General features: G+C 39.4%; 1 protein-coding gene across 1 annotated transcript; it reads left to right on the forward strand.

The window, feature by feature from the left end:
• Positions 1-22,019: 22,019 nt before the first annotated feature.
• LOC142165427 (secreted RxLR effector protein 161-like) lies at positions 22,020-22,748 on the forward strand. Its single transcript, XM_075223985.1, has one exon. The coding sequence runs from the start codon at positions 22,020-22,022 to the stop codon at positions 22,746-22,748; it is 729 nt and encodes a 242-aa protein (XP_075080086.1).
• Positions 22,749-24,125: the final 1,377 nt, after the last annotated feature.

Raw genomic sequence — 24,125 nt, forward strand, 5'->3', positions numbered from 1 at the left:
TCATTTTTGCTTAAGTGTCCCTAGTTTAAAAGATCAGTTTTCACATTAGTCTCCACCCCAGCTTCTAGGAAGCTTCCTATTCAGTTAAGTGAGATTCCTTCCACCTACAATTCCTAAACTACCCCTTTAAGCCCTGTTAATTACTTCTAAAAACCAGACCAACAATGGGTCACAATAAACCCAATAACCTTAACTAATTTGGACAGGCTGTTCTTTGCCAAATGGATCAGAGACAACCCAAATCCCAAACTAACACTTATCTAAGAGAAAATCCGCAAGACAGAATATCATGAAATGATTTCAAGAATCCTAACTAGATTACTGATCAATTAACATAACTAGTTAAGGAATTAACTAGATTAATAAATCAAAATAATCTAATTAAACTAAATTAAAGAGACTAACATAAAAGAGGGGAAAATCAGAAGCTTAACTAGGACATTGATAAAACTCAACAGGCCAAGAACATCAGAAAACACACTTTTTTACGGTTTTGAAAAAGGAATAGAGGGAACAAACGAACAGAAAAACACTCACACTCAGAAAATTGGTCAACTTTCAAATAAGGAAAAAGAGAAGAAAAGAAGAGGAACAACAGGTGAAAATAAAACCAAAAACGGATCCAAAATGAAATGAAACTCACCGGCTAAACTTAAAATGACTCTTGATATCCTGATTTACACGAAACTGATACTAATCGCTTTTCTCTGTCAAGGAAGAACGAACAACATCAGTTTTGTGGTGAATCATCCCTCTAAACGTGAGAAGAGCAAGCCTGGGTCGATGCATACCACCAGGTTCGACAGGAATTGGTTTTGAACATTTAGGGCTCGAATTTGGATCTAAGATTCGAGGGGCTCTGGGCAGATTCGAAGAAAAATAGTTGTGGATTTGGTATTAGGGGTCCATGGGGGTTGTAGGGTGTTAGTTTGAGGTGGTTTGGGACTGGTGCCGCCGGGCTCGAGGCGGTGAGAACTAAGGCGGCTGCTAGGTTTTTGGTGAGTCTCTAAAGAGGAAGGTGAGAGAGATGAGATGGGGGGTGGAAGGGGTTCGGACAGTTTTATACCATCAACACCCATAGTTCACGACCATTGGATCACGGAAAATCAAGGGCTGAGATTCAAGGATCAGAAACGGGGTCGTTTAGATTAAGTGGGAGATTGGACCGGGTATTTGGGCAGATCTGGGCTTGGGTAGATGGGTTTTAGGGGGAAATTGATTTGGGCTAGGAAATTTCGAATTTTGGCCCAAAATTCTGATCTCTTCAATTCCTTTTTCCTTCTTCTTTTTCAATTCTCTTTTCAATTCCTTTTCTTTTTTCCAAAATTAAAAATAGGAACCTAAATTAAATCTTAAAACCAAATTAGCCTATCAAATACTAATTAATTCTAAATAATAATTAACATAACTAATTAAGAAATCAAATTTAAAGAAAACTACCAAAATTCGAAATTAAGCAATAAAATGCAAAATTGGTTATTTTTGGTGATTTTTATGAAACACTAATTTACTAATTAATCTATAAATATAAAATTAAATCCTAATTTCAAATGCAACATATTTTGTATTTTTCATGAATTAAATAAAATAAACGTGCACAGACAAATGCAAACGGTCGACAAAAATGCTACAAAGATCTACAAAATTGCAAATAATGAGAGAAATTTATTTTCTTGAATCTATGGGATTGATTCATATAGGACAAAAATCACGTGCTCACAGCTGCCCCTCTTTGCTTGGGAACACGAAGAGTTTTCGTGCAAAGATAAAGTGAGCAGATACGAGCAATTTTTGCCCGTTTGAATACTCCACAGGAAGCATTTTTTGAAAGATTTGATAGCACACTGCTTTCGAGGTTGCCTACATATCCTTGGCTATAAAGGAATCAGGTTAGTGTAGTTCGGGAAGTTTCAGTAGCTGGGACTACCATGAAGCTGTGATTTAACTGTTGCTGCTACTGCTGCTACTGCTTACTGAATTCCTTATTACACCATGACAAAATAAAAGAAGGTACACTAAATTATGATCTATGCATTACAAAAATCCTATATATATCCTCAAACTTGATCTTGTGGTTCTTGTTGCCTTGTTGACTTGTATTCTCCAGGTGAAGTTCCTTTGTTGCCGACTTGAATTGTAATCTGAGATGCTTTCCCTTTTTTTCAGGTGGGCGCCTGATTGCTGAACTTGAACTGTCTTCCTTCGAACATTGCTGCTTTGTTCTTCAGGTGGACTCCTGATTACCAACACTTGAATTGCTGCTTTGTTCTTCAGGTGGGCTCCTGATTACCGCCACTTGAATTACTAAGAATTTGAAAGCTAGATCCCATTATCTAGGAGGGTCCTGAAAACTCCTAGTTAAATGACAATTTTAAAGCTAAATTATATCTTCTGAAGGTATGACTTATGCTAAGTCTTGTTATCCAGGCAAATTTTAAAACTACATCCCATTATCCAGGAAGGTCCTGAAAACCAAAATCAAGTCTTATCTTAAGAGTGACGACTTTTACGGCTGAATTATATTACCCTACAGCAGAACTTATGCTAAATCTTGTTATCTAATGGAAATTTTAAAGCCAAGTCCCATTATTCATGAGGGTCCTGAAAACTCTTAATTGAATCCTATCTCAAGCATGAAAACTTTGAAGGCAACTTATATTCCTTTGGGATGCATTTATGCTAGATTTTGCTACTCATGATTGTTTTGAATTTTAAACTAGGTTCCATTTTCCAGGAGGGTCCTGAGAATTTACGGTCAAACCTGTCTGGTGCTTGCTTTTCTTTGCGGAGGGTTTCTCCGAGACAAACGAAATTTATAGCCCCTGTTTCGAATCAAAGAAAAATCTTGTCAGTTTAAAATATGGTGGTTAGTTTGTGGCATTCTTGCTGAAGGTGGCTCTGCACTACCATGCTTTACTTTGACTGGTTTCCCCGAACTGGCCAAGAACCGCTTGACTTTCTGACTGACTTTCACCCACGTGACCTTGGATAACCCGAGTGTTCTATACCCAAACCGTTGTGTTACATCTCTGACCCATCTATCTGAACCTCTGAATCCCCCATGAAATTACTAAACCATTCCACCTATGGAACTTTCACTGACCTTTTATATCCCACTTTACATCATATTATCTCTGGCATGCTTTGGCCGCACTATGCTTTGTGCAATTTGGAAGTTGGTAGTGAGCTTTGAAATCCTTTCTTATTTTCTTAAACAGAACTGACATTGGAAACCTCTTAGAGAAATAAACCCAAAAGAAATAAAATGCAATGACTTTGAGAATTAGGGATAAGAAAAATCCAAAACTGGATGACTGCTTGGAAGAGAAAAAGGAAGAAAGACTTATCTGAGTGGAGCAGCTGGTACCAATGATCATGACATGAATTTCGGATTAATTGGCCCAGTCTGTCCAACCAATCAACTTTTAGTTGTCATAATTTATGCCCTGAGATCTCCGAAACCCAATTTCTTCACCAAAACCTTAACCTTGTTCGGCCTGCGGTGCCCTGAAGGGTTTTCACCAACAAACCTCTCTCATTTGTTCATCTCTCAACTCACTTTCGCCTTAAGGTTCCTGTGAAGGTTTTCACCAATAAGATTCTCTTATTTTTTATTTCTCCCAGCTTTCATTGCCTTACGGTGCCCATGAGGGTTTCACCAATAAGACTCTCTCATTTTTTCATTTTCCTTGTTTGGACCGGAGTGTTGCCCCTGATATGAATCACCTCTACTTGCTCGACTTGGCATCTCTTGAAGACTAATCGGAAGGTCTTTCTCTGGACCGTAATGTGGGCTTTTGGATGGGGTTATAAAGAAAGGGGATCAAGAAGGCTCAAAACTATTCAAATGGGTTCAAAATTACAATTTTCGGAATCATATTTCTTACAACAACCACAACTTCTCTCCCAGTTTCTTTGCTTGGGGACCCTTTGAATTTTTATTTGATAGGATCGGACCATGAGGCTGCCTATGTATCCTTAAAAGGAATCATGTCGAACGTAGTTCATGACATAGAAATTGCTTTGTTGTTGTGATTTTCTCTTTTCTCTTTCTTTTCTTTCTCTTTTTGTTGTTTTGTTGTTTTTTTTCTTTTCTTCTTTTTTCTTCTTTTTTCTTTTTTTTTTCTTTTTTTTTCATTCTCTTCTTTTTTTTCTTTTCTCTCTTTTCCTTTACTTATCTTTCGCGCTTGCGTTTCTGAACTTTGCTACTAATTCCAAAAGAGGGGTACAAAAGTAAATAAATAAGGCTCAAAAAAGGGGTAACAAAGGATAAAGTGTTTAGATAGCAGAACAAAATGCCTTCGTCATTCCAATCTTCAAAATATGTCAAGTACAAACAAACACAATTTAACCAAAGAAATCATATATAATATCTTTTGACTGCATCAGAATTGATAGCCATATCTACACATTTGCCTTCTATATCTGTTAAATACAAAGCACCATTGGACAACACTCTCGTTACGATGAACGACCCCTGCCAATTTGGGGCGAACTTGCCTTTTGCTTCATCCTGATGTGAAAGGATATGTTTCAATACCCATTGACCCACTTCGAATTTTCGGGGACGCACCTTCTTGTTGTATGCTCTTGCCATTCTCTTTTGATACAACTGGCCATGACACACTAACGCCAACCTCTTCTCATCAATCAAACTCAATTGCTCCAGACGAGTTTTGACCCACTCGTCATCATCAATTTCGGCTTCTACAACAATCCGGAGGGATGATATTTCAACTTCTGTGGGTATCACTACTTCCGTGTCATATACCAACAAATAAGGAGTTGCCCCTATTGAAGTGCGAACAGTAGTACGATAACCCAACAACGCAAAGGGCAACTTTTCATTCCATTGCCTGGAACCTTCCACCATTTTCTGAAGTATCTTCTTTATGTTCTTATTGGCTGCCTCAACTGCTCCATTTTCCTTGGGTGGTATAGGGTGGAATTGCGATGCATAATCTTAAACTGTTGGCATACCTCTTTCATCAAATGACTGTTGAGATTAGCACCATTATCTGTGATGATCACCTTTGGGATCCTGAACCGACAAATAATATTTGAGTGAACAAAATCTACCACTGCTTTCTTGGTCACATACTTGAAAGTTTTAGCTTCAACCCACTTGGTGAAATAATCAATGGCTACCAAAATGAACCTGTGCCCACTGGATGCTGCTAGCTCGATTGGTCCAATGACATCCATGCCCCAAGCGACAAAGGGCCATGGTGCAGAAATTGTATGCAATTCAGATGGCGAAGAATGAATCAAATCTCCATGCACTTGACATTGATGACATTTGCGCACAAAACTGATACAATCTCACTCCTTGGTGAGCCAATAATAACCTGCTCGGAGAATCTTCTTTGCCAGAACATACCCACTCATATGCAGTCCACAAACTCCATAATGTACTTCGGTCATGATAGTTGTGGCCTGTCTAGCATCTATGCATCTTAACAATCCAAGATCTAGAGTTCTTTTGTACAAAACTCCTCCACTGAAGAAAAATCCACTTGCTAAACGACGAATTGTTCTATTTTGATCACCTGTGGCTTGTACTAGATACACCCCCATCCTGATATACTCCCTGATATCGTGGAACCACGGGTCACCATCAAGTTATTTTCCACCATGTTATAGTAAGCATGCTGATCGCGGACCTAAATATGCAAAGGGTCAACATAAGCCTTATCTAGATGATGCAACATTGACGTCAGAGTAGCCAAAGTGTCGGCAACCTCATTATGGATCCTTGGAATATGCTTGAAATCTACTGATCGGAACTGTTGACAAAGATCATGCAAACATTATCGGTATGGTATGAGTTTTAAATCTCGTGTTTCCCATTCTCCTTGAATTTGGTGCACCAGAAGGTCCAAGTCTCCCAAGACCAAGACTTCCTGGAAACCCATGTCTACAGCTAACCTCAAACCCAAAATGCATGCCTTTTACTCAGCTATGTTATTGGTATAGTAGAAACGAAGCTGAGTCGTAACAGGGTAGTGATTCCCTGTTTCAGAAATAAGTACAGCTCTTATCCCAACGTCTTTCATGTTAGCAACCCCATCAAAAAAGAGTTTCCAACGTGCCTTTTCAACCTGTTCCAATTCGTCAATGTGCATCACCTATTTATCAGGGAAATAAGTCTTCAAAGGTTCATATTCTTCATCTACCGGGTTCTCGACCAAATGATCGGCCAATGCTTGGGATTTCATCACCGTTTGAGTGACATAGACGATGTCAAATTTTGTGAGCAAGATCTGCCATTTTGCGAGCCTTCCTGTGGTCATAGGCTTCTGAAAGATATACTTTAATGGGTCCAAACGAGAAATGAGGTACGTAGTGTAAGATGACAAATAATGCTTCAACTTCTATGCTACCCAAGTTAGGGCGCAGCATGTCCTCTCAAGGTGGGTGTACTTAACTTCATACGATGTGAACTTCTTGCTGAGATAATAGATGGCTTGCTCCTTCCTGCTGGTGATGTCATGCTGACCCAATATGCAGCCAAATGAATTGTCCAAGACCGTCAAATACAGAATCAAAGGTCTCCCCGGTTCTAGTGGGACCAACATAGGTGGGTTTGACAAGTAACCCTTTATCGTATCGAATGCTTCCTGACACTCATCAGTCCACTTAACTGCCACATCCTTCTTCAATAGCTTGAATATAGGCTCACAAGTTGTCGTGAGCTGAGTAATAAACCTGCTGATATAGTTCAGCCTCCCTAACAACTCATCACCTTAGTCCTGTTCCTTGGAGGTGTCAATTATTGGATAGCCTTGATCTTTGAAGGGTCCAATTCAATACCTCGACGGCTGACTATGAATCCCAACAGTTTTCTAGACGGAACACCAAATGCGCACTTTGCAGGATTGAGTTTAAGGTTGTACCTGCGGAGCCTTTGGAAGAACTTTCTCAAATCTCTGACGTGGTCACACTGTTTCCTGCACTTTATGATCATATCATCCACATAAACCTCGATCTCTTTGTGTATGAGGTCATGGAATATGGTCGTCATTGCCCTCATGTAAGTTGCTCCAGCATTTTTCAAACCTAAAGGCATGACACGATAGCAATATGTTCCCCATAGCGTGATGAATGCCATCTTTTCAGCATCTTCCTCATCCATTAAGATCTAATAATAGCCCGCATAGCAATCCACAAAAGAACCAATCTCATGCTTGGCACAATTATCAATGGATATTTGGCAGTGGGAAGTTATCCTTTAGACTTGCCTTGTTGAGATCACGGTAATCAATGCACACTCTGGTCTTACCATCCTTCTTTGTCACCAGTACAACATTGGCCAGCCAAGTGGGATACCGCGTGACTTGAATGACCTTTGCATCAAACTGCTTTGGGACCTCTTCTTTAATCTTCACACTCATGTCAGTTTGAATTTCCTCAACTTCTGCTTGACGGGAGGAAATGTCGGGTCAGTGGGCAATTTGTGAACCACCAAGTCAGTGCTTAGACCCGGCATGTCGTCATATGACCATACAAAAATATCTTTATATTCAAACAATGCTTTAATTATCTCTTCCTTGATTTGCAGTTCAAGATGGACACTTATCTTAGTTTCTAGGACATTATTTGAGTCTCCTAAATTGATTTCCTCTGTATCACTTAGATTAGGCTTGGATTTTTCTTCAAAATGGCTTAATTCTTCACTAATCCCTTCAAAGGAATCATCCTCATCATATTCTGATTCATCATCACACTCTATTTCTTGAATTATTATTTCAGAATTAGATTGGCTTTTAAGACTGGGCCGAAGATTCCTCATGCATGCCATGTCATTGAAACCAACATAAAAAAACTGTACAAGGAAGAAAAGAAAAACAAAAATAAAACTATTAGGAATGATGGAAAAGGGAGATTGCATTTCATTAAATTTAAAAGATAACAAGGTTTATACATCCAAATGGACGGAACATAGAATCTGAATTAGAACCCTGGAATAATCCAGATAAACTGAAAGAAAATCAAAGTAAACTACCAAAACTCCTTCCGGGTAGGGAGAGGAGTAGCTTCCCAATTGTTAAGCACGTCTGCCTTGCTAGAGCCTTCTCCAACTTCCACCATGTTCACATTGTCGAACAACCTCTCAGACCTATCAATTAACTCTTCATCAACGTCAACCACAGAACTGGGAATTGTTGTTACTGGGTGTTTCCTGGCACCAGGCTTGACAAACGATCTGGAGAGGTGTGGGATGGGCTTTGGAAGGACCCACGCCCTCTGTTTCAACTTTCTAGCTCTGTTCACGTCGGCGACTGTGGGTTTGAATCCCAAACCAAATGTACCCAAGTTTTTTGGGAGAGACACCAGCTGTATAATACACTGCAGAGATGCACCCAGACCCTTACCAGGTACAAAGCCATTTTTCAACATCTTAAAAGCCACCATGATTGACGCGGCAGTTACCTTTGGAATTGGAACTCATTTCCCTTTTGGAATTTTCTCGACTGACACTGTTTCAAAAACCTGATAGACCCAAGGCCCCTTGTCATCTTCAACTTTAATGAACGGGACAACAACATCATTGTGAGCACAAAAATTATCCTCGCCATGCACAATGATTTCCTGTCTATCCCATTCAAACTTAACCATCTGGTGCATAGTGGATAGGACTGCTTTGGCGGCATGAATCCAAGGTTGACCTAACAGAAGATTGTAGGAAATAGCTACATCCAGTACCTAGAACTCCATGGTGAATTCAACTGGTCTATTGTCAACTCAAGCACTATATCACTAACCGAATCTTTCCCTCCACCGTCAAATCCCCGAACACAGATACTATTCTTGTGAATCCTTTCATCTTCCACTTTTAACTTGTTCAGAGTGGAGAGAGGGCAAATGTTTGTGCTGGACCCATTGTTGACCAATACCCTGGTAACCACGGAATCTTCACATTTCACCGTAAGATAGAGGGCTCTGTTGTGCTCAGTACCCTCCACGGGCAACTCATCATCAGAGAAAGTGACTCTGTTCACCTCAAATATCTTGTTGGTAATCTTTTCCAAATGGTTCACTAAGATTTTGTCGGGAACGTGGGCCTCGTTCAGAATTTTCATCAAGGCCCGACGGTGCTCGTCTGAATGGATTAACAATGACAACAGTGAAATTTGAGCATGCGCCTTTCTCAACTGCTCCACGATGGAATAGTCTTGCACCTTCATCTTTTACAGAAATTCCTCTACCTCTTCTTCAGTCACAGCTTTCTTCACTAGAACTGGATTATCTTTGGAGGTTTTAGCTTTTCTTAACTCTTCTGAGGTGAAGCATCTCCCTGAACGAGTTAAACCATGTGCCTCGTTGACTTCTTCTTTAACTTCCTTCCCTTTGTAAGTCACTGTAACCCGTTCATAATTCCATGGGATAACCTTGCTGTTGACTATCAGTAACTGGGTTACAGGCTTGATAATGACAGGATCTGTGTGGGCACCCTCTACAATTACGACAGGCTTGTTTGCCACTCATGGCACGCCCACTTTTGGCTTTTCTTGTTTTGCTGCAACATCACTTGAGGACCCCTTCTTGACTACCGCAGATGGTTCACCATTTGTCCCGCTCAACTTGATCACTGATTTCTCACTTGTTGATTTTCCAACCGGCTTGACCTCACTAGACCGAATCATCATGGTGGTCTGTGAAGGCTTCTTGGGCTCCCCTCTTTTATGCATTATCTCAATCATGTTTGTCTCTTGATGGGTTAACAGCAGGTTCTGGTTGATGTTGGGTTCCTCAGGAGCTTGGACTTCAATCTGATTTGTATCAATGAGCTCATGGATAGCATTTTTCAAGTGCCAGCATTTCTCTATATCATGCCCCAGAGTACCAGAACAATATTCACATCTTACAGAATAATCAAGATTTTTTGGGGGAGGATTTGGCAATTTTGACTCAACTGGCCTCAGCATATCCAATTGCCTCCGCCTGTGGAACAAACTAGTATAGGACTCTACCAATGAAGTGAAGGTTTTCTTCCTCTATAACCTCTCATTCTTAAATGCTTGATTGGTTCGGAAACCTGATCTAGGAGGGTTTTGGTAGGCTCGTGGGGGTGGGTAGGCATTTTGTGGAGCTGGGTAGGTGTTTTGTGGGGTTGGCGCACACCATTGTGCGTGGGTAGGAGGTTGAGTGTATGTTTGGGCGTGGTGGACAGAAAAATGAGGGTCTAGTGATGGGTAGTAATGTTGGAGTGGATTATACGGGGTTTGGCCGAAGGTTTTATGGTGGGGTCGAGGCTGATTATAATGGTGGGGCAGGCCCCTGGATCCAAACCAAGCTCCTGAATCAATCGTTTCCACATCCTCTTTCTTCTTCTTTCTAATTACTCCCCCAGTACCGTTCTGAATGGCCTGGATAGTTGCCTTAATACCCGAATAGCTCATGATTTTGTTTGACTTAAGCCCTTCTTCTACCATGCCCCCCATCTTCACTACTTCATTGAAGGACTTGCCTATAGCCGATACCATATGGCCGTAATAAGTAGGTTCTAAGGCCTGCAAGAAATAATCCATCATTTTGCTTTCTTTCATCGGAGGGTCAACCCTTGCCGCCTGTTCTCTCCACCAAAAACCGTACTCTCTAAAACTTTCACCAGGCTTCTTCTTGATCTTAGTTAGAGATAGTCGATCCGGAATAATCTCGAGGTTATACTAAAAATGACAAGCAAATGCCTGGGCTAGAGCATCCCATGTGTACCATCTTCCGTGATCCTGCCGAATGTACCACTCCAGCACCGAACCACTCAAACTTTGGCTAAAATACACCATTAGTAACTCGTCTTTCCCGCCAACTCCCCTCATTCTTCTACAAAAACCTCTCAAGTGCGCCACTGGGTCTCCGTGCCCATCATACAAATCAAACTTGGGCATCTTAAACCCCACCGGCAACGGAACATCTGGAAATAAACATAGATCCTTGTAAGCCACGCTCACCTGACCTCCCAACCCTTGCATGTTTCGGAATGACTATTCCAAACTTTTAACCTTCCTGAACATCTCCTCCTATTCTAGATTTTTAGGTGGTTTCTCAGCCTCAATAGGGAGGTCAAAACGAGGGGTGTAGGAGTAAGGATTCGGGGCCTTGAAAGTAGGCTCCGGGGGATAGTATTGGTTATCTTGGGTCTAGAATAAAGGCTCATTGGAGGATCGGTGGAGTATAGCAAGATGGGGTGCCACGAAAGTAGGGGTGGCTGGTGGAGGCGTGTATGGAATTGGTTTGGGTGGTAGAGATTGTGGTGTTTGGGAAGTGGTGTCGTGGTAGTGGTGGTAAATGAGAAAGCCTGGAGATGAATCAACAGTGGGAGGTTCCTGGAATTGAGACAACGGGGGGACGAAAGTAGGGTTGGCGGGGTAAGATGGTAGCGGATGCCCTTTCGCCCATGCCTAGTACATCTCTGCCATCTGTTATTTCAGCTTATACACTTCCTCTTTTAGATTAACATCAGACTCTTCCCCCCTCTCTCGATGGATCAATAACACTTGCGTCCATTCTTGGTTAGTCATGATCAACTTGTCTTTGGACCTAGTGTTGTACGGATGAGTTGCCAGAATGCCAAACAAACTAACCACCTGCCTGTACTGTTTTTCAGCAATAAACTTGTTAGCGATTAGAGCTTAACAGACAGGCAATCGCACATTGGGGATGTAATGCACCTAAGCAGTTAACCATTTCTATTATGCATTTGATCGGTTGCTTGCGTCATCCCGGCTTTCCCTAATTTTCATTTTGTAACTTCTCTCTTTTCCATTCCTACCTTTCTTTGCTTGATTTCTCGTTGTTCTTTATTCCCTCATTTTCCTCTCTTGTTTTGCCATTGTTTCCTTCCCATTGTTTCTTGTTTTCTCTCTCTTCTTTTCTTCTTTTCTCTCTTTTTTTTCTCTTTCTTTTTTATTTTCTGGTTATTATCGAATCCTAGGGGGATTGCCTACGTATCATGACGCCGCATGAATCAGACCAAGCGTAGTTCTGGGGGATAAATGTAAAAATAAATAATAAAACATTTTGGGATTTTTAGATTTTCCATAAAACGGAAACGTTTTGCTTACAATGACTCATCCTACCAAATTTAATCATAAAAACTAACAGACTCGAAAAGGGAAACTAATAGACTCCAACAAAAAGAGAAAAACACAGACTCGAAAACAGGCTAACAGACTCTAACAGAAAGACGAAAATACAGACTCGAGTAAAAATCATGAATACATTAATGCTTCTCCTGGGCCCGCGGGACATCAGTCGGTCTCGCCACGGGCCTACGCGTTAAATACCTTTGGAGATGATAGAGATCCTCTATTATCTGGTGGACATAGGTCATTACAGTGGCAAAAAACATGGATCTGGTCATGTCTTCACACTTACTGCACTTCATTGTGATGTAGTTGGTGATCCTTCTGACCCATTTCTCTTATGACGCCCTTTTCTTGCAACAAATGCCCAATCTGCTAAGCCCTAGCTTCCAAAGTTTGTTTAGCTGTATGGTTTTGTTCTTGAAGTTGTTGCAGATTTCTTTCTAACTGTGCCATCGCTGCATAACAGTGTTCTCTTTCTACCTTAAAGTCTTTTGCCTGCTTGATCATTTCGTTCTCAAAGATGATGACTCTTTTCTTCAACCCCACAACCTCATTGTCATATTTCTCTTTTAACTGTTTCACCCAGCGTGCTCGTTCCTCCGCATTCTTAGCCAATTTTTTTCGAGCCCTTGCTAGTTCACGCTCTGCCTTGTTCAGATCAAAACCATACTCACTCACCTTCCGCCTAAGGTTATCTATAAGCTTTCCATCTTTTGCACTTCTGGCGGGATTTTTGGCCGCTATTTTCATTTCCCGAATTTGGGCTCGAAGGGCGTCAATTTCCTTGGCTAGCTTTTTCTTCTCACCCTCATCCGTGGCGGCTTGCAAACCATTCTCAAATTGAAGATCCTTGACTTGCTTTTCCAGCTTGCTTATGGTAGCCCTATACTCATTTTCTTTGGCCAACCAATCCCATTGTGCCTGTGACGCCTCGACAAATTCTTGAAGATGGGGTCTTTTGGCTGGTCTCCCAAACTCAACCCTTCTTTGGTACCATGCGAGGTAACTGGGCGAGACTTCACCCTTGGATAGATCACGCACTTGGGTGCTTGCTGTCAAGTACTGACACTCGCTCCAGATCTGGCGAACTGATGCTTCATGAAACTGACCATTAGAACCAATCTCGACTACCTGAGTACTAAGGTCTTCATCCTTTGGAACTATTTGACATCTCCCCAGCTATCTCAAAACCCGGTATGGGGCATAAGGCTGGATACTTCTGAGACCCATCAGGAGGAAGTGAGGACTGGTAGCTGGCATGTATATGATTTTATCTACAGGAAACCATCCGAACGCCCATTATATTTGGTTTGCAGTGACGGAACGGAGATATGATATCCATTCTGTGACCCTTTCTGGCATGCTAAACCCGTCAACCCTTGTATAAAACTCCTCTATGCAGCTTTTCTCTTCGTCCCAAAGCTCATGTATTGAGGACGATGACATAGATGTTCAATCATCCACATTTGTAGCAACAAGTTGCACCCTTCAAAAAAGTCTCCTCCGGTTTTGCAGGTTGGGAGAGCTCGGAAGATTTCAGACACTATCATGGGTGCGAGGGTGCTTTTAGCCTGAGTAAGTAAAGTGCTGATGACCCTAGTTATCCATATATCGATATTCCCATCTTTCCTGGGAAACACTAGAAAACCCAAAAATACCACTATAAAAGCAAAGCACCTGTGTTCTTCCCATTTTAGGCGATTTCCTTTGCTGCAAATTTTTCTTTCTGGATTGTTAAACCCCTCTATGTGTCCGTATTGCTGGTATATAAACTGCCGAGTGGAAAAACCACCTGCCAAATCTGGGTAATGGACCCCCCTGCTTATCTTTAAGAAATCTAGGAACTTGTGTGCAACGACGACTCTTGGAGCAATCAAATACTTGTGTCTCAGAGGAGCTTCAGTGCCCCCAATATATCCGGCTATTTCTTCCAAAGTAGGTGTGAGTTTAAAATTCGAGAAATGAAACACGTTGTGAGCTGGGTCCCAAAACGTAACCAGTGCCTTTATTATGTCTCCTCTAGGCCTGATCTTTAATAACCCGGTGAGACCTCCTAAGTAGAGATTGACCCTATCTCGCCCTGATTCACCTAGATCTTCCCACCACATATACAGCTCCAAAGGGATCTTGTCCATGACTGTTATTGGCAAATTTTGACTCGTGCACATTCTGCACATTTGTTAGGGTGATTAAGCAAAATCATGACTCATTTGATTCAAAAACAAAGTTAACAATGTTTCTCTTTTTTTTTCAAATTTTCATTTCAAGAATAAAGTCCGGCTTTGCAAATACGTCCTTTCAGCACTTCCGGGGAGAAGATTTTAAGGCTGTGCTTGCTAACCGGCCAAAAATTCGAAAAAGAGACCAAAGGTGGCTGTTCTTGCAAAACAACATTCCGGCGTCCTTTTGGGGACATTCGGCTATTTTTGACAAAAATGACATCACCTTAATTATTTACAACAAAGCAATAAAATTTGGTTCTTTTTGGGCTATTCTTGCAAAAAGGAAGTTGGACCCGATGGGGGTTGCCTATGTATCCCACATCCGGTGGGAATCAAACTGGCATAGTTCGTGCAGTTTTGACAAAACAAAAATCAACTATATTTTTAAAAAAAAAACAAAATTTGTCTTCTTTTTTTCCCCTTTTTTTTCCAAATTTTGGCAGAGTTTCAGTATATTTTGGACATCGTTTTTTTTTCCAAAAACGGGCAATTATCTCTCTCAGCCCTCACATTGACTTTCCTTTTCTCAGCTTTTCCCCTATTATTCGATAAGCCGGTCAACATGCAAATCCAAAGCAAATGAATGCACAAGTAGCAAGTAGGATGCATCAGGATGGTCTTTTCATTTCGGATACATCTATCCTAGACATACCCAACCCCAGTGTTGAGTCTCCAAAGTTAAATGCACATGATGCAAACAAACGTTCCTACTAGGGATCCGGCATGAGGCTGAGTTATTCTAAGTATAAAACCTGGGTATACTGTTCTAGACTTGTGCACCCGAGCAGACAACTCGAGCCGAGGAGGGGCTACGTACCGGGAACCAAAAGGTCATCCGGCTTTGTAACTTGTCCGAGACTCTTTCTTATTTCAAGGTATGACACTAACAGAATAGGGAGTCATGCCAGCGTGCACATCCCCGAAGATGAGAAGAGAAGGGTTTCGTAGCAGTTTATGTACAGTTCAAATAGTATCAAAGCGGTAAAAAACAGCATTTAGCACATTAGGCCCAAACATATAATAAAACCAAATAATAAACAAAGCCAATTATAACAATTATTCTAAGCTCGAATTCTTGAACCCTGAACCAGAGATTCTGGGTTCGGTCCCCAGCAGAGTCGCCAGAGCTGTCACACATCCTTTTTCCTGTAAAAGGTATAAGGGAGTTTTTTTCAATTTAAAGTGACAATCGAAACATGATCATTTTATTAAAAATTCAGAGTCACCACTTGGGATAATTAATGGTGTCCCAAATCACCGGTTCAAATCCCGAATCGAGGAAAAGATTGACTCTGTATTACAGTCTGCGAACACAGAAATTCGGGTAAGGAATTCTGTTAACCCGGGAGAAGGTGTTAGGCATTCCCGAGTTCCGTGATTCTAGCACGGTCGCTCAATTGTTATAATTGGCCTATTATTTAGATTTTAGTACATGTTTTAGCCTATGGTGCAATTTTAACATTAAAACTGCCTTTATTTATTATTTTTAGAAAAGATTCAACGTCATCTAAAATACGTCTTAAACCATGTCACATAAATGCACCCACGGTCCACGACACATTTTATCTAACGTTGTTTGAGATTTGGATTTGGGCCACATAAATGCACACCCGAGTTTAGGAAGGTAATTTTAATTATGCGCCTAAAGCAACTACGCATTTTTAAATTTGCGAGGGCCATGGAAATTTAACTAAATGGCACGCCTCGAATTCTAAGGATTAAAAAATATTAATTAAATGAGGGTCATGCATTTTAAGATTTTATTTGGCACGGCGCACCTCGAATCATTCTATGAAACATATTTCTAACTTTAATTTTTGAGGGCCATAAATTGTACATTTGGCTAATATGGCACACCTCCCATCCGCCTTTTTTTTTAAAAAAAACAACTAATTAATTAAGAACGGCTTGAAGGAATTATAATTATTCTAAACAAAAACCCTTACTTAATTCAATTAAGCAAATGGATTAACATTAAGCGAGATCCGATCCATTCCAAACCCTGAGCTCGAAATGAAGCCCAATAGCCTATCAAAATTATAAGGCCACAAGTCGCTGCTTTCATAATGTCTTAGACTAAGCCCAAAGAAAACCCGACTCTGAGGCCAGCCCAACGTCGCAAATATGGGACTCAGGATCGAGTCTCTTCAATGGCACATAACATACACTTTGAATTTAGAATTAAGGCTGATTCTATATCAGTTTTATTTATACAAGTAAAGCAGAACAAATAAGGGGTGAAGCACCGCTAAGCCATAATGCATTTTTAAAGAAAATCACTTCTTGAACTCCATTACTCTAGTGATACCAGTTGCACAGCCTGACATTTAAACTAAAAAAACCAAACTAGCTTAAAAACCATAACAGGCGAAGATGAATTGCAATTAAGACTCATATATCCTAGATAAATTGGCATTGTACCACCATAACCCTAAACAACAAGTTTAATAACTAAAAATCCAAACAAAACCTGTAGAATCATGGATTCAAGAGAGAGTACCGTCCAATTTGACTAACTTAAGAACCATAAAGAGTCATTTGTGCCTTGCACACATGTTGATAATAAATCAATTAAAACTCAAGGTGAAAGAATCCAGAATTTGACCAAACAAGCTACTAATCATGATTGAATGCAAAAATTCATCTACTGACTTGATTAAGCAGACTGTTAATCAAGCTTCCCTGATGGTTCAAAATCAAATATCATGATAAAGGTTCAGTTATACAACACCAACATTTAGTTATGTGACATTTAATAGAAAATTGAGTCTCTTGCTAATTCCAAACAAAATTCAGCCCTTAAGGGACATTGTCACCAATCAGCCGAAAAAAACGCATCATATAACTCATGATTTGAAATAAGAATAAAGCTAAACTACAACAAAAGAATAGGTTGACACTATTTTCCAAAGCTCCAGATTTTCATGTCAAACTCGAATCAGGCTTTACATTAGGTAGAATTAAAGAACATGTACATGAATACAACAATATAGACCAGAAAACTTAGTTAGAAGCTAAGAAGACACATCAGAGAGATTCAATAGGGAGAAATGAACAACAGGATCAGCCTAGAAATTCAGCAATGGAACAGTTGTCAAGCAACCCTCAAATCATCTTTTAAAACCAGAATAAATCAGCCACTTTGAAGGTTTCAAAATTGAAAGATTAAGCTACAGGATTAAACCAATTTCTACCCAACATGCCAAAATTTCAAGTATTCCTTAACTCAGTCGTTTCAGTTTTTCTGGACTTTTTTAATCTCTAATTTTTCTGCCTTGAGCTTGAAGGAAAGGATGCCTTTATAGGCAAGGTATTAGGCATGCAGAAATAAACTAAGCTTTGCACTTAAATTCTTTTGAAATTTTTATTTTTGCTTAAGTGTCCCTAGTTTAAAAGATTAGTTTTCACATTAGTCCCCACCCCAGCTTCCAGGAAGCTTCCTATTCAGTTAAGTGAGATTCCTTCCATCTACAATTCCTAAACTATCCCTTTAAGCCATGTTAATTACTTCTGAAAACCAGACCAATAATGGGTCACAATTGACCCAATAACCTAAACCAATTTGGATGGGTTGTTCTTTGCCAAATAGATCAGAGATAGCCCAAAGCCCAAACTAACACTTATCAAAGAGAAAATTCGCAAGACAGAATATCATGAAATGATTTCAAGAACAATCCAAACTAGATTACTGATCAATTAACATAACTAGGTAAGGAATTAACTAGATTAATAAATCAAAATAACCTAATTAAACTAAATTAAAGAGACTAACATAAAATAGGGGAAACTCAGAAGCTTAACTATGACATTGATAAAACTCAACAGGCCAAGAACATCAAAAAACATGCTTTTTACGGTTTTGAAAAAGGAATAGAGGAAACAAACGAACAAAAAACGCTCACACTCAGAAAATTGGTCAAGTTTCAAATAAGGAAAAAGAGAAGAAAAGAAAAGGAACAACAGGTGAAAATGAAACCAAAATCGGATCCAAAATGAAATGAAACTCACCGGCTAAACTCGAAATGACTCTTGATATCCTGATTCACACGAAATTGATACTAGTCGCTTTTCTTTGTCAAGAAAGAACGAACGACATCAGTTTTGTAGTGAATCAGCCCTCTAAACGTGAGAAGAGCAAGCCGGGGTCGATGCATGCCACCAGGTTCGACAGGAATTGGTTTTGAACTTTTAGGGCTCGAATTCGGATCTAAGATTCGAGGGGCTCTGGGCAGATTCAAAGAAAAATAGTTGTGGATTTGGTATGAGGGGATCATGGGGGTTGTAGGGTGTTAGTTTGGGGTAGTTTGGGACTGGCGCAGCCGGGCTCGAGGCGGTGAGAACCAGGGCGGCTTCTAGGTTTTTGGTGAGTCTCTGAAGAGGGAGATGAGATGGGGGGGTGCAAGGGGTTCAGATTGTTTTATACCATCAACACCATAGTTCACGACCGTAGGATCACGGGAAATCAAGGGTTAGGATTCAAGGATCAGAAACGGGGTCGTTTAGATTAAGTGGGAGATTGGACCGGGTATTGAGGCGGATCTGGGCTTGGGTAGACGGGTTTCAGGGGGGAAATTGATTTAGGCTAGGAAATTTCGAATTTTTGCCCAAAATTCTGATCTCTTCAATTCCTCTTTTCCAATTCTCTTTTCAATTCCTTTTCTTTTTTCCAAAATTAAAAATAGGAACCTAAATTAAATCTTAAAACCAAATTAGCCTATCAAAAATACTAATTAATTCTAAATAATAATTAACATAACTAATTAAGAAACCAAATTTAAAGAAAACTACAAAAATTTTAAATTAAGCAATAAAATGTAAAATTAGTTATTTTTGGTGATTTTTTTGATTTTTATGAAACACTAATTTACTTTAATACAAAATTATAAAATTAAATCCTAAATGCAAATGCAACATATTTTGTATTTTTCATTAATTAAATAAAATAAACGTGCACAGGCAAATGCAAACGATCGACAAAAATGCTACAAAGATCTACAAAATTGCAAATAATCGGAGAAATTTATTTTCTTGAATCTATGGGAGGGATTCATATAGGGCAAAAATCATGTGCTCACACCAACCACTTGGCAAACTAAAGTAGTCACACTTGAATCACAAGATCTGAATAAATTATCTTATGATGAACTTCGTGGAGAACTCATAGCCTTTGAAAAGACCCATCTCAAGAAAACAAACCAAGAAGAAAAGAAGAAAACAGTTGCATTCAAGGCCACAACTGAGATAGCTGAGAATGATATCAATGATCATCCTGAAGCTCTTCAAGAAGAAATTGTTGTGATGTCAAGAAACATGGATGTCTTAATGAGAAGATTCAGGAATACGAGAAGAGGAAGGATTCCACCTAGGCGAACCAGGCAATACAACGAACAAGATAAGAATGATGGAAAATGCTATGAGTATGGAAGATTTGGACATATTCAAGTCGAATGTCTAGATCTAAAAAGAAAAATCTCCAGAGGTTTCAACAAACAAATCATTTAGAACCTGGAGTGATGAAGACAGTTCAGAACATGAAAAAGTAGCAAATCTTTGCTTCATGACAATTTCGGAAAACAATATGAACAAAATTTCAGGATGCTGGACAAACGAGGATATTTCAGACGATGAATGCAAAGATAACAATGAAAATTGCTTCATGGCTCGAGGTGAAACAAGTGAGGTAAGGCCTTATAATTGTGAAAGATGTAATGAATTGCAGGATATTATTGATCTCACTTTGAAAGAGTCTCAAAAAATGATGGATGACCTAAAGAGACTCAACAAAGAAGTAAAAGACTGAAAACTCAAGCATGAAGTATGTGAAATCGAAAAAGAAGTACTTCAAGAAGAGTTTGAGGAATTGCAAATGCAACTCAATGGAATGTGCAAATCCACCAGTCATAGTTCTATTAGGTCAAACCTTGAAATTACTTCATATGGATTTATTTTGACCTACTAGAACTGCTAGCATAGGAGGAAAAAGATATGCTTTTGTTATTATTGATGATTATTCGTGTTTTACTTGGGTGATTTTCTTATCTAATAAGGATGAAGCGTTAAGAAACTTTGAGGTTTTCTGTAAGAAGGTTGAAAGAGAAAAAGGGTATCTGATTACAACAATATAAAGTGATCATGGAGGAGAATTTGAAAGCAGAGCATTCGAAGACTTCTGTAATGATTAAAGATATACTCATAATTTCTCTGCACCAAGATCACCCCAACAGAATGGTGTTGTGGAACGGAAAAATAGAACACTACAAGATATGGAAAGAACGATGTTACTAGATCATTCTCTACCAAACTATTTCTGGGCAGAAGGAGTAAGTACATTATGTCACATTCTCAACCGATGTCTCATAAGGCCAATTCTAAAGAGAACCTCTTATGAACTGTGGAAAGGTAAACGTCCTAATATTAGTTACTTTCATCCCTTTGGAAGTAAGTGTTTCATTCACAATAATGGTAAGGACAATCTTGAAAAATTTGATCCAAGATGTGATGAAGGTATTTTTCTGGGTCACTCATTAAATAGTAGATCCTTTAGAGTATACAACAAATGCACGATGTGTGTGGAAGAGTTTATGCATATTATATTTGATGAAAATAACTCCTCAGTCGAGAAAAGTATTATTGCAGGTGATGAAGATCAAATTCAAGAAAATCAGGAGACAAGCAAATCACAAAAGTCGACTGATGGATCTGACGTCGTGATAGAGTCAACTAATGAAACTAGCAACAATCCACCAGAACCACCGAAGGAGTCGACTACTCATACAGTTCGCCCAAACGAATGGAGAAGTGAACCTGAATATCCTCAAAAATTCATCATAGGAGATCCAAATGAAGGAATGAAAACCAGGGGAGCTCTCAAGAAGAAAGCAAACATAGCACTGATCTTTCAGATTGGGCCAAAGAAAATAGAGGAAGCTCTTAAATACTCAAGTTGGATGCAAGCGATGCAGGATGAGTTAGATCAATTCGACAAAAATCAAGTATGGAAGCTGATACCCAAACCTGAAAACATTCATGTGATAGGGACAAAGTGGGTCTTCAGAAATAAGCTAAATGAGGATGGAAAAGTCATAATAAACAAAGCCAGATTAGTTGCTCAAGGATATTCAAAACAAGAAGGAGTCGACTATGCTGAAACCTTTGTCCCAATAGCTCGTCTGGAATCTATACATATTCTATTGGCATATGCATCATTTAAAGGATTCAAGTTATTTTAGATGGATGTTAAAAGTTCCTTCTTAAATGGTTTCGTTGAAGAAGAAGTATATGTGAAGCAACCCCTTGGGTTTGTAGACTCAGATTTCCTATATCATGTGTAAAAGCTAACTAAAGCACTGTACAGACGAAGCAAGCTCTACGAGCATGGTATGAAAGATTAAGCTCTTTTCTAATTGATCATGGGTTTACAAAAGGTAAAGTAGATAATACTCTATTTATTAAAAGATCATCAGAAGGTAATCTCATTATTCAAATTTATATTGATATTATATTTGGTAGTACTAATCCTCTTATGTGCAAGGAATTTTCAAATCTTATGCAAAGTGAGTTCGAAATGAGTATGATGGGAGAACTGACGTTCTTTCTTGGACTTCAAATTCAACAATTTGAAGACGGAACATTCATGTGTTAGACTAAATACACAAAGGATCCGATCCAAAAATTCGGCACGAGCAGTGCCAAAGCTATTGTCACACCAATGAGTCCTTCAACAAGTCTCGACAAAGATGAACAGGGAAAATCTGTTGATGAAACTAAGTATCGTGGAATGATTGGTTCTCTTCTTTATTTAACTGCTAGTCGACCAAATATTATGTTCAGTGTTTGTAAATGTGCCAGGTTTCAGTCACCTCTTAAGGAGTCTCACATGACTGCAGTAAAAAGAATTATTCGATATCATATTGGAACTGTCTCTCATGGATTATGGTATCCTCGTTCTAACACTTTTAATTTAGAAGGTTTTTCAGATGCTGATCTTGCAGGTGATAAGGAAGACAAAAAAAGCATGAGTGGGACATGTCAATTGCTTGGCAAAGCTTTAATATCTTGGAATAGTAAAAAACAAGGATCAGTTGTACTATCCACAACTGAAACTGAATACATTGCTATTGGACAATGTTGTGCACAACTACTGTGGATGTCTCATCAACTTGGTGACTATGAATTATTTTTTAAGCCTATTCAAATCTTCTGTGATAATTCTAGTGCTATATGTCTTTCAAAGAATCCTATGCATCATTCTAGAGCAAAGCATATAGACATCAAGCATCATTTTATTAGAGATCATGTTCTTAAGGGAGACGTAAAAATATCTTTTGTTGGAACAACTGATCAATTAGCAAATATTTTTACTAAGCCTTTATTAGAGGATATGTTTTGTGCTTTGAGAAAATTACTTGGAATTACTTGCATTAATAATAATTTGTAGGACATATGTGTAATCCGGTTACTTTTGTAGGTTTAATAATTGTCTCTTACTTTTTCATTAATTACGCCTCCGTTTTCCCTCTCTTTTCCTCTTCTTTCACATCAATTGCGCCGTTCAAAGATGGAAAGCCAATCATCACGTCTATTCAACTGAAGCCTTTTTCCTTTTCTGTACTCAACCGTCAGAAGGTTCAGAATCCCTCTTTTTAAGGCAAAGATCTCTTTTCAATCACTTTTATCTCTATCATATAGAAAACCCTTCTCCGAAGCTCTGCTCAAACCACTATCCTTTAATGGATAAACACTCCAAGAACCCATCTACCTCCACAAGAAAAAGTACCCATTCCAAAGCAAAACCCCTTTCTATTCCCCCAGAACAAGTAGAGCTAGGGTCCGACCATTCAGAGGGTTTCGCTTCTTCGCAGGGTGATTTGTCTGATCATTCTCAAATCTTAGGAGAAAAAGCTTTAGGAAAATGACCTATGGAAGACCCCCCTATTTCCTCCACTCCAAATAAATCCAAGATAGATCTTTCTGGCTCCCTAGAATCTGACCTAAATTTCTGGGATTCTCCAAACATGGATCTTTTCATCGCTTTGAAAAACAAGCCCATTGTTCATGGAAGGGTAGTCGACCTTGACGACATGGAAGCCTTAAATTGTAAGGTAAAAAATCTTTTTGTTCATCAAGGGTGGTCTAAGTTCCTCTCTATTCCTCCGCCTAAGGTCTATGAACCCCTAGTAAAGATGTTTTATGCTAATTTTTGTTCTAGTAAACCTGATAAATTGGAATCCTTAGTGTTAGGTAAGCGCATTGCCCTTGATTGTGCCATGTTTGATTCACTCTTTCAGTGTAAATGTTCTGATTTTCCCATGCTTTTCAAAAATACCCGACCCAATGATTTTGAAATCTCCTTTGATCAAGCTAAACGATGTATTGCTGAGTATTCCTCTGAATCCCTTCCCAATCAGTTAGGCCCCAGTGATGTTAGTTTTGAAACTCGAGTCCTGGCTTATATCATAACAACTACTCTGCTTTCTCACACTGGTTCCTTCTCTACCATCTCTCAAAGAGACACCTTCTTGGTGTATTGTCTTGTGACCAAACTCAAAGTCAAGTTATCCTCCTAGGTCATTAACTTCATGATTGAAAGTGCAGAAGATCCCACCAGTCTACCCTATGGTATGGCCATTACTCACATCCTGGAAGCCGCCAAATTTCCCTGTCTGTTTATCCCTTTATCACGGTTTCAAAATCTTAAAATTCTAGAGATTTTGCAAGTATGGGATATGTGAGTGTGAAAGGCTCATGGGTTAAGAAGCACGAAGGCGAAGTAAAGCATGCTCCAATAGATCCCAAACCCAAATATTCTGCCTCT

This window comes from Nicotiana tabacum, chromosome 10 (genome assembly GCF_000715075.1).
Source record: "Nicotiana tabacum cultivar K326 chromosome 10, ASM71507v2, whole genome shotgun sequence".
In the NCBI taxonomy this organism is placed as follows: Eukaryota; Viridiplantae; Streptophyta; class Magnoliopsida; order Solanales; family Solanaceae; genus Nicotiana; species Nicotiana tabacum.

Excerpts from the sequence above, each read along its gene's own strand:
- LOC142165427 (XM_075223985.1), top strand. The coding sequence starts at position 22,020 with ATGAGTCCTTCAACAAGTCTCGACAAAGATGAACAGGGAAAATCTGTT.